Raw genomic sequence first — 12,125 nt, 5'->3', positions numbered from 1 at the left:
TCCGCACAGTCTCTATCTAGCAAATTTACTCACAGGGCATTGTTCAGCCCAAGGGCTATAGTAGAAGATACTTGCCCAAGGTGCCATGCAGTGGGACTGAACCTAGAACCAAGTAGTTGCAAAGTGAGCACCTATTCGAAATTAAAACCTTTTTTTTTTCATAACCATATACATTGCTTACACAGAAGTTGTCAATATACATATATAGACATGATGGGGGCAAGAAGCTTGCTTCCCAACCACATAGTCCTGGGTTCAATTCCATTGCATGGCACCTTGGGCAAGTGTCTTCTACTGAAGCATCAGGCCAAACAAAGCCTTTTGAGTAGATTTGGTAGACAAGACTTAACCCTTTCGTTACTATATTTCTGACCAAAATACACTCCTTATGTGTTTCAATTAATTTCTAACGTAATCATAAATTTAGTCTGGTTTCATTAAACAACTATAACTTTTTTATTTATCGATATATTAATCTGATTTTTGGAAGATAATTTAATGAAATATTCTCAACCAATTCTATACTATAATTTTTGTCACAAAGTGACTCTAATTGCAGGTAGATACAGGTAAATTCAACAAAATATAAAATTATAAAAATTTTGTTCAAACATCGCTATAGAAAATGGGTTATTAGCTAATATTCAATTGGGTATACAACAAAATTTTACGATAGAATTTGTTATTCTGGGTAACTTTCTGATACCCATAATAATATTTATGGCAAAATAGGCCTTAATTTCATTTAAGGTTGTGGGAAACCACAAACTATCCTTTCTTTCGCTTTGTTTACGTTTAGCGTAATGGTTCGTCTCCGCTGTAATGATTTCAAATAGGCTCATTCGAAAAAGTAAAAAGAAATAGTCTAAGGCTTTACTCTCCTGAGAAAGTCTGTGGCTTGGTCCAGTTTCTTCAGAAAAATCACCAAAAGAAACAGTTTTTAAATTTTCACTCCATTCAGGTGCCAATTCGTTTTCTTTATCGCTGTCGGAGCTCTCGAATTCACTGTTTTCACTTTCAGAAAATGAAACATCAGATTCATTATCAAATACCATGTGCTTTTTTCAGTCATAGAGTTAGATTTATGAAGGTCTTCAGTAGAAAATCCTTCGAATTCTGACTCGCTGCTTGATATAATGAAATTCGTATCCATTTTTTGTCAGAATTACAAATTTTGAAAACACAATAGGAACAAATTTCGGAAAAAAATCTCTCAAAATTCACGGAATTAAAATTACACTTCGATTATTGTACAAAACTGTAGTTGAACTGTTTACGAAGTATAATACGTGTTTTCATGAATGTACTAAAGAGATTTGCTCTGATATTCTCATTTAAATATGAATAGGTAAATACGGGCGGCTTTGGTAACGAAAGGGTTAAAGAAGCCCATCCTGTATGTGTTTGTCTATGTTTGTCTCTTGACAACCAGTGTTGGTGTGTTTACATCCCTGTAACAGTAGTTTGGTAAAACAAACCAGTAGAATAAGCACCAGGCTTGAGAAAATGCAAAAGTATTGCATTCTTCGACTAAAATTCATCAGAGCAGTGCTGCAGCATGGCCACAGTCTAGTGACGGCTAAAAGATATATATATTGCTGATATGGTAGTTGTTGTCAAGAATCTCACCTGTCTTTACTGTTTGCATTTTATCCTTTCAGAGTTCGTGCTTTACTTTCGGAAGCTCAGAGTCTTTATGCTGGAGATGAACATCCCCTTCCATGGTATCCACCCATTTGTACCCCACTTTTGGATATCACTGATGGTAGTGTTCTCACTTATGATCACATCCGGTCTGTGGCTGACCGGGCTAACTTTGCTTTGAAGTTTCCTGAGCCAGCCATGAGACAGGTAAGTTCTGTAACTAACGGATACTAACTACACACACACACACACATGGCTGTTTGGTTGAGAAGTTTGATTCCTAAACTGTGTGGTTTCAGGTAGTCCCATTGCATGGCACCTTGGGTAAAGGTCTTCTCCTACAGCCTTAAGGTGACCAAAAACTTCTGAATTGATTTTGGGATAAGGAAACTGAAAGAAGCTCATCATGTGTGTGTGTAGGTATCTTCTGGTTTTGACATCATGTAATAGCTGTGACTGAGTATCAGTCATACAAGTAGGGTCATTTGCTTCCAGTCTTCCATGAAAACATGTCTGGTCCTGCATTATCTTGGTTGCAAACAAATAAGGGTTGGCGACAGGAAGGGCATCCAGCCATATCAAATATGCCTCAATAAATTCCATGTATCCCGTTCAGAGAAGTGAGGCTGCAGTACCATCTTCTACTTGCTTCAGTCACTGGACTGTAGCCATGCTAGGGACACTGCCTTCTGGGGTCGAATAGATCGACCCCAGTACTCATTTGTAAATCTGGTACTTATTTTGCCAAACTGCTAAAACAAGCCAACATCAGTTATGCAATGATGAGGACAAACAGATGCAAAGACATACAGAGCACTCGTACACACACAACAGGTTTCCATACAGTTTCTGTCTACCAAATTCACTCACAAGACATTGGCTGGCCCTAGGCTCTTGTAGAAGACACCTGCTACACAGTGGGACTGAACCAAAAGCCACGTGGTTGCAAAGTGAGTTTTTTGACCACCTAGCCATGCTTGCATTTATTATGGCTATTTTTCCTTGATTACATATTCGTTAGCAAATCTGCTTCACATCCCCCGACCCCATTCTGATAACAGCAATAACGAAAGAATCATAACAGTCCAACCCTGTTTACTTTATATATTTTTAAAGGTGCAGAGGAAGGTGTTTGGTGAACTGTGTTGTTTGTTGTGTATTTCTTGCAGATTCTCCTGGACCACGTAAACAACGGAATTGTCACCAAAGAAGAGGTTGGACAGAGGATTCTTACTGCTTTAAAACAGGTTAGTAAGGTTGATGCTTTCTTTAAAGTAATCCTAACAAAGAAAAAACACCATTGCCATCCTTGCTGTCAGTAATGTCTTGAATCCTACTTGTATTAGTCAAGGTGCATGAATTGTGAAGGTACAGAGTTAAGAGTATCTGGCTCACAACTGTAAGGTTGTTAAGTTCAGTTCTGCAAGGCACTTTATTCCACATTGCTCCAGTCCACTCAGCTGACCAAAATTAGTAGTACCTGTATTTCAAAGGGCCAGACTTGACACATCCTTTGTCATGCTGACTCTCCCTGAGGGTATGCGTGTCTGTGAATTTCACGAGCGCATCAACTGGAACACTTGTTACAGACACCTGTGTACCCATAAAAATAGTTCTCAGGGAGATTCAGTGTGACAGGGTTGGCCCCCTTTGAATTACTGGTACTATTCAGTTTTGCCAGCTGAGTGGACTGGAGCAACATGAAATAAAGTGACTTGCCCTAAGGACACAATGTGCCACCTGGGAATTGAACTCACAATCATGTCATGAGCCAGACACACTAACCACTCAGCTACAGGGTTTCACACAAGCTGATAAAAATGTATTCTGAATAGATCATGTAGAGAGCTAATTGCTTTCTCTGCCTCAGTGCCGCTTTCATAATCAAATATTCCATGGTGGAATATACCGTGACATTCAGACTAATGCCTGGCATTTCCTTTGGCCAAAAACCTAATGAATCTATCCTCATTTATCAATGACTCAGTATAACATACGGCAATCAATTGTAAACTGTTATGCTTATCCTGGATTAATCTGTGATAACGTGGGTCAACAATCAGTCAAAGATTCTGTTTGGACCACCAAAGTACATTCCAGTGACCATCCACACAGCCCTCAACAATCTCAGCAGATGTCACTAAAGAAGAAAGCCACAAAGCTCAGAATCATTGGAGCTATGGTTTTTCTTCTGGCTTTTTATACTAGGAATTCACTTCCCATCATCGTCAAACTTTGCCTTTCATCCTTTCGTAGTCAATAACATCAAGTACCAGTTTAATATTAGCTCAATGAATCAACTGACCTGCTTCCCTCAAAATTGCTGGCTTTGTGCCTTAATAAAGGGACCATTATGTGGGGCATGACTCTTATATTCAAATATTATGGCTTATAAAAAATCACAGTAATTTGAGCAACAACTATGATCTGTTGATAACGAGGATGTTAATGTTAATTCTAGACAGTCTTATAAAACAAATTTGTCCTTTCATTTTCTATTCATTTCCTTCATAATTATAAACACAACTATTTGTCTATTTTAGAGTATTAGTCCAAACTGGATTCTTTTCAACCTAGCTGGACTCTATTGGAGAATATTGGGCAATGCTTTCTATGGAATTGAATGTATAAGACGGGCCCTGTACACAGTTCCTGAACTCTACCGAGATGTCCCTCTCATCAATCTTGGCAGCATTCTATATAGAGTTGGTCGCTATGATGATGCAATTGTTGTCATAAAAGATGCTCTTATGATTAACAGTGTAGAGGTGAGAAAGAATTCAATGGTTTTGCTTATTTTGTTTGTTGGATATTGTTTATTTGTTTTCTTTTTCCTCTTCAATCTTGAAACAGAGTATTTATGGATGAGGGAATCTCGATTCAAACATCATCATCATCATCATCATTTAATGTCCCCTTTTCTATGCTAGTATCAGTTGGATGGCTTGACAGGCCCTGGTGAACCAGATGGCTGTACCAAATTCCAGTGTCTGCTTTTGTATGGCCTTCTTAATGCCAACCACTTCACACAAAGTGTACGGGGGGGGGGGGCATTTTCCATAGCACCAGCACCTGGTGAGACCACCAAATATACACAAGACAAGGCCCCCTCGACTGGGTGGGGTAGAGTATTGAGGGCTATGAAAACATGATAGAGGAGTAGGAGCAGGTGTCTTTGCTAAAGAGGTGAACAACAGTGGCTTCAAACAGTTCAACATAATTTTCAAGAGCTACAGTGTCTCAGTTTCTTCATGTGATTAGTGTTTAGGACATTAATTATTATACAATGAAAATATTGCTTCCTAATTCCTAATTTTAGTCCAGATATTTAATTCCTCAATTCTCCAGGAATTATTTCTAAGCATGTTGACCCCTTATGAACATTTGTGGTACTCTGTCATAGCAGTAGTGCAGCTCTTTCTCTCCTTATTGCATCATTGTTATCGAAGATTTATGTAAAAAAAGCACCATTTGAGCGTGACCGATGCCAGTGCCACTTGACTGGCTCCCGTGCCAGTTGCACATAAAAAGCAACCACTACACTCTTAGGGTGGTTGGCATTAAGAAGGGCACCCAGCTGTAGAAACCAGGCCAAATCAGACTGGAGCCCGATGCAACCTCCTGGCTTGCCAGTTCTAAGTCAAACTGTCCAACCCATGCCAGCATGGAAAGCAGACAAACGACAACATTACAACCCACTAACCAACTGCTCATACTCATATTGGTTTGTCTAGAATTTCTTATATTTTTTGCCATTACCACATATAAAGACCCCACTTTCCAGCTTCACCCAGTTACCCTCATTCTCTCTTCTAAAATGTGTAAAACCTATGTAATTCATCCACAGCAAGAAACCTATTCGGCTCCACCCCCTTTTTTATTCTCATAACTTAACCTTCTCTCCTCCTTATTTTCCAAGCATAACGATGTCTCCCTCCACACACATTTATGGCTCACACTCTTGCAAGCTGTGTGGTGACCTTCGTTAGCGCCAGATGCATGGGAAAAATACCCAGCAGACACTGTAAAGTATTTGGAAGGGCATCCAGCTGTAGAAACCAGGCCAGAGCAGACACTGGAGTACGATGTAGTCCTTCCACCCATTGAATCCTTGTTAAACCATCCAACTTATACCAGCATGGAACATGGATGTTAAATGATGACGAGGATGGTTTTCTAAGCCACATTTTGGAGATGCTCCATTCGTGCTTTTGCTTCTGTCCATCCAGCCTTGGAGGAGGTGGGCACCAAAGTTCTCAGTCCTGATAAGGTGGACAAAATGTGACAGTTTTTGCCATTTGACCTTCAACATCAACTTTGATTTTGCTCTTATCTCTAGCAAAACTGGCATTGATATGGTCAAAGAAAATCGTTGAAGGTGATAGTCCAGCAGGACACAATCCAATGACTGGATCCAGAAAAAAAAAGAGTAACAGGCAGCGAAATAGGATGATTGAAGGTAAAAACAAACTTGATTTCCAAGCATGGATGAAGGAGTGGATAAGGAAGATGCTGTTGGAGAACATCTTTTACTTGTTTCAGTCATTAGATTGTGGCCATGCTGGGGCACCACCTTGAAAAATTTTAGTCAAACGAATTGATCCCAGTAGTTATTTTTAAGCCCGGTACTTATTCTATTGGTCTCTTTTACCAAACTAAGGTGCAGGATGTAAACATACCAACACTGGTTATTAAGTGTTGGTGAGAGAACACACACACATATATGCAACAGGCTTCTTTCAGTTTCCATCTATCAAATCCACTCACATGGCTTTAGTTGACCCGAGTCTAATAGAAGGCTGTTGTCCAAGGTGCCATACAGTGGGACTGAACCTGGAACCATGTCACTGGAAAGCAAACTTACCACACTTATGAAAAAAAAAAAAAAAAAAAGAAATTCTTTAAGCAGACTCTAAGCTTTAGAGTTTTATAGAGTAAAGAAAATCTAGTTTTATAATAATTATGGGGGCTTTTTTCCCAGTTTTGCATGCTTGGAGTATGTTAAACCTTTCATTCCTTACTTTTTTGTTTATTTCCAGCCTTTGACCAACTATTTTTTGGGCAATTTACTTGTTGCCACCCAAAACTATACAGGTGCTGTGTGGCATTACGAACAAGCTCTTGTAGAACCATACGGTCTGAAAGAAGCTTACAGTGCACTCCGGGCAGTGAAATGTCAACAGAAGTTTCACAAACCGGCGCAGAGTGAGGCCTCGCACCACCTGAGTGATGCAAATGGCATGACCGATTCTTCCACTACAAGTCCGAATTGTCAACAGAAAATAATGTATTCTACCAACATTCCTCAAGGAGAGAGCAGGGTCATATGTCAAACTGTAAGGCAACCAAAATAACCTTTGCTGTTTTTTTGTTATTTTCTTATATTTTCCTTTGACTTCGGACATGTTATTGAACTGGTAAATGACTTTATGCGATTGGATAAATTATATCAACCACTGGTTGTGGGTTCGTAAATTTTGAGCTTAAATGTGTGCATTTGTGGGAGTGAATTCCTTCTTACTTCCCCTCATCTTCAGGTTTGCTGATTGTAAACAAAAGCATCAGTTATTGTAGTGATCGTGTGCTTTGCTTTGCAGTCTACCACACGGACATGTTGCGTGGTCTCAGTAAACAAAAGACTCCTTTGTAGTGTTATTTGTTTCTGTGTAACCATATCTGGGCTGTTTATTGTTCAGTAAACTGGGGGTGGGGGCAGAATTATTACCTCGTTTTGAAACAGGTAAGTGTTGGCATCAGCAAAGGCATCTGGCCCTAGAAACTTTGCTCAAATGTAGTCTTGTCTGATCCTTGCAAGTGTTATAGTGAAAATGGTACTTCCTTTCCCATGTGGCAAAGTGGTATGATCCAGCCATTATAAAGCCAGAGTCGGTCAGTAGTAGTAGTAGTTGTATGAGTTTCTCAGTTACGTGATATATATGAGTTTAAGTTACTGTCAAGGTAGACATTTCAAAGTCATTGTCCTGTGGAATTATCAGTGAAAGCAGGATAGAGGAGTCAGAGATAGTAGGACATGGAATACCACCACAATATAACAGTGGCAACAAGAATATTGCAGTCCCGACAACAACATACAAGTGGACGAGGATCTACATTATAACAGCAAGCATGGACCAGACAAAAGCAAGTGAGAACCATGATGATGCTGATGAATGTATCCAGGACTACAATATCCCAAGTGCAGAAATAAACATATAGAGAGATAGAGAGAGAGAGAGAGAGAGCAGAGTAAGAAAGAGTGACATTACAATTTTCTAACTGAACATGATTGACATCAGCACTTTTCACTCTCCTCAGACACATAAATAGAAATATACCTACATACATAGAGAGAGTGATTGGGGAAAACAAGAGAAGCATTAAAACATCTGATGTCACATGAGTCAGAGTCGAATCAATGATGCCAAACAGCTGTGCTGAAATGTCTCATACCTTATTATGGGGGACCAGATTCACTGGAAGTGGATGTATGTTGTCTGATTAAATGTGTCAAGTTAAATCCTATGCTGACATATAATCAATAAAAAGTCAATAAATTTTTCAGATTGATTTTTATTTTTTAAATTAATTTTTTTTATTTCTTATAGGAGAACGGAGCTGAAAAGTGTGTCATTGAAACACGAAGCCATTCCAAATCTTCCAACTGTGATGGTCATTGTACTCAAACCTGCACAATTATTCCGATCAAACTGGAATCTTGTGCTTCAGCCATGTCATCACAAGGAGGTCTTGGAGCTGCAGTAATGGCTGCTACAGAATGTAAGGGTCTCTTCCAGGACAACTCTCCTTATTTCTCTCTATCTCTCTGTCTTTCAGACACATTCTCAAATACAAATGTTGAAAGCCTGAAAGACATCTAAACAATAGCTGGACTCTGTCATATAAAGACATGAGGAAGAAATGAGTTTAAAAGAAGGGCAGCCATACACGTGATCACACAATAAGATGAGATAGGTGCACATAAGACTAACACATGGATACACAGCTAAATACACTTGTGACCAACAGATAACAGATAGGTGCGCATCTAACTAAACATGAAATTGAACAGATAGGTATACATGCAACTAAACCGATGTGCATACAATTAAACTGGTAAGTGCACATGTGGTTGAACATATACAGATGCAACTGGACATCTGACTAAACACACAGGACTAGACAGAAGCAACTCAACATTGTTATACATCTAACTAAGCAGACAGGTATATATACAACATATCTGTAGAATGCAACTAAACGTATTTGCACACAATTCAACAGATAAATAAATACTGAAACCAAATCCAGTCTAGTGAAACAATGGACACACATGCAGCCGTTCAGACAGACATGTTGACTGCAACGTTAAACAATCAGCAAGTTGGACAAATGGGGACGAAGGTATTTAGAGTAAAGGGTTTGGGTAATGCATCTGTCTAGACAATTCCTTAAACTCTACTTTATCTCTTTTGCAGTTAACAATGGTATCTGTGACCATGATGCTGATTGCCCAGGGAATAAAGACTCTTGTAAAGAGGAAAAATGTCATCAAATTAATGTTCAGGTAAGGAAGACTATAAAATCATTGAAGTGGAAAGAATACCAGCCTGCTGTGATTGTTGGAGGGATTTGTAATATTAGAGTGATAGGCTGAACAAAAGTTCATCACCTGAAGTAGTTGGCCTCTTTTTTGTTGTTGAGTGTGTTGCAGAGATGGTAAGTTAAGCACCTCTGCTGTGCCTGGGCTGTTTCTAGAAGCATGTGCACTTACCACTTCCCCACTCATGGATGTGCCACAAAGGAAGCATCCATGGACCTGCAGGGGATGCCAGCTATTGGTACATTTTTGCTGTAGGGTCCCTCCCTCCAGATTTTCTGTAAGGTTTACTCTCTTACCCTTTTTTAAACACTTAATAAATCATTCCAAAAGGCACCAGGGATTTCTTGGCATGGTTTGTGCAAAACCAATCACACTCCCATCCTTCAAACATGTGTTGGTCTGGTGCAACATGTGCTATGTCCCCAGTAGTTATCAGGATCGAGGATTCGTATGGGGTTATGTTCTCTTAGGTGAGCAGCTAAAGTGCTGAAGGCCTTCATCCGCCCTGGTGTCTTTGAGCTACCTTGATATACAGGATAAAAATGATGAGGGTGCCTGTTGATGGGTATTGAATGAAGGCAATAATAATCTCCCGTTTCATTTGAACAATAGACAGCCTGGACATATTTATGTGCTAGAAACAAACATCACCACTTGAACACACACTCATCAAATGAAGTCAGTGCTGACCATACAGACCTGTGACTGAAGCTGTCCCAATCAAAGGCTGTTCTGTCTTTTATTTCTTTCTTCAGACATAACAACTACATTGTCCTGTATATCCTCTTTTTTAAAAATTGTAGTTTTATACACACACATTCTTTCTACTATAGGCACAAGGCCTGAAATTTTTTTTTTTTTTGGGGGGGGGGGCATTCGATTAGACCGTCCTCCAGTACACAACTGGTACTTAATTTTTCGACCCCAAAAGAATGAAAGACAAAGTCCACCTTGGTGGAATTTAAACTCAGAACATAGTCGCAGATGAAATACTACTAAACATTTTGCCCGGCATGCTAATGATTCTGCCAGCTCGTATATAAGACCCGTGAAAGTCATGCTTGAGAAGAAGACCCATCAAGTAACACAGCAGTCGTGGCAGATACTGGTGTCACGCAAATGGCACCCATGCCGGTGGCACATAAAACCAGCACCCATTACATTCTCAGAGTGGTTAGCATTAGGAAGAGTATCCAGCCATAGAAACCATGCCAAATCAGGTAGGGGTCTGGTGCAGCCTTCCAGCTTGCCAGCCCTGGTCAAACCAATTCAACCCATGCCAGCACGGACAACGGACGTTAAATGTTGTTGATGATGACATTTCATATATATATATATATATATATGTATGTATATGTATATATATAGGCATGGCTGTTTGGTTAAGAAGATCACTTTGCAACAACATGGTTTTGGGTTCAGCCCCACTGTGTGGCATGTTGACCAAAGGTCCTCTACTACAGCCCCAGATTGACCAATGCCTAACGAGTGGATTTGGTAGACAGGAACTGTATGGAAGCCTTTGTGTGTGTGTGAGTGTTTTTGTGCCTGTATTTGTCCACCTCCACCACTTGACCCCAAATGTTAGTTTGCTTACATTTCCATGACTTAGCAGTCCAGCAAAATGAGGCCAATAGAATAAGTATCAGACTCCAAAACAGAAATATAAGTACTGAGTGGGTAAACAATCTGTTTGACTAAAATCTTTCAAGGCAGTGCTGTAGTATGGCCACATTCCAATAAGTGAAAGGAGCAAAAGAAAAAATTATTTGCAGAGGATTTAGCTGCTATTTCTCTCACAAGTCAAGCCTCTCTACATAGAAGTCTGCCTCCCTCAATTACATAAATGCATTTCTCTTTCTGAATCCATTAAAAATCTAAACAGCTTTTCTTTTCTTTTCAGCCTCATGTATGAAGACCCCAAGATGGCTGGCTTACCTTTCACCTCTGTACCCCCACCCCACCCCCACCCTGCCACCTTATTTATATTCTGCCACCAACAATCACGACACACGACGACGAAGGCTCTCAATCATTTTTCATTTAGTGACAACTAAATTATTTCAATACCTTAACTGCAAGTGCCAAGCGAGCACTGAACTCCTTGGATGAAACTAGGGAACATTCTAGTTCAGTAGTTACCAAACTGGAGCAATTCCTATACACACACGTGCATACATTTATATATGCTTCATATATATATATATATATATATATATATATATATATATGTATATATATTATGTATACGTATATGGAATTTTCGTACACATTGCAACTGATCTCGAGGACATTTTTTGTTTTTTTATTATTTCAGAACCAATTAAACAATGTTTTAATTAGTTGTCTCTTACTAATATTTTGTCCTGTATTTATTGTATTTGATTTTTTGGGGGGGTTTCATTAATTTTCTTTTCAGTTTAAAACTTTGTTTGCTTTTTAATGCAACTTATGAGATACAAAGAATGAGAAATTAAAAAAATTAGTTTGAAAAATATAAACGATAAGTCACATTAATATAGTTACATTAGTCAGAACTGCTCCACAAACCGAAGGCGGTGCCCCAGCATGGCCGCAGTCCAATGACTGAAATAAGTAAAGGATAGAAATGAAACTAATATTAGGAAGATGAATTTCCCTTTGTGCAATTCTAATATTTTCAAAGCTTTGAATGTTTGAAATAAAAAAAAGAGAAATAAACAAAAGCCAAGCATAATTTAGGTTACATTTTATGGAATTTAATCAGAAATAAAGAACAAAAAATAAATTGTGAGTAAATTCAACATTTATGTTGAGTTGGTGTTTGTTAATTGAAGAACACAAGCTTGGGGGGGGGGGGAGAAATGAAGTTGAGTTTAGAGTTCTAAGATCTCAGACTTGT

General features: G+C 39.0%; 1 protein-coding gene across 4 annotated transcripts in view; it reads left to right on the top strand.

Annotated features, from left to right (window-relative positions):
• LOC115213839 (tetratricopeptide repeat protein 17) overlaps window positions 1-11,559 on the top strand; it is a 137,154-nt gene extending 125,595 nt beyond the window's left edge. Inside the window, exons 12-18 of one of the 4 annotated variants that reach the window (XM_029782768.2) lie at window positions 1,662-1,851; window positions 2,814-2,891; window positions 4,188-4,412; window positions 6,684-6,980; window positions 8,250-8,421; window positions 9,120-9,208; window positions 11,148-11,559. In XM_029782768.2, coding sequence (XP_029638628.1) covers window positions 1,662-1,851; window positions 2,814-2,891; window positions 4,188-4,412; window positions 6,684-6,980; window positions 8,250-8,421; window positions 9,120-9,208; window positions 11,148-11,159 — 1,063 coding nt within the window. In that variant the 3' untranslated portion in view covers window positions 11,160-11,559. The remainder of the gene's footprint in view (window positions 1-1,661; window positions 1,852-2,813; window positions 2,892-4,187; window positions 4,413-6,683; window positions 6,981-8,249; window positions 8,422-9,119; window positions 9,209-11,147) is intronic. The other 3 variants (XM_036504445.1, XM_029782766.2, XM_029782767.2) reach the window with 3 other exon arrangements.
• Window positions 11,560-12,125: the final 566 nt, after the last annotated feature.

The sequence above is a fragment of the Octopus sinensis genome, linkage group LG7 (assembly GCF_006345805.1).
Source record: "Octopus sinensis linkage group LG7, ASM634580v1, whole genome shotgun sequence".
Lineage (NCBI taxonomy): Eukaryota > Metazoa > Mollusca > Cephalopoda > Octopoda > Octopodidae > Octopus > Octopus sinensis.
Note: the sequence above shows the minus strand (reverse complement) of the source record. Positions and strands in the feature narration are given on the sequence as shown.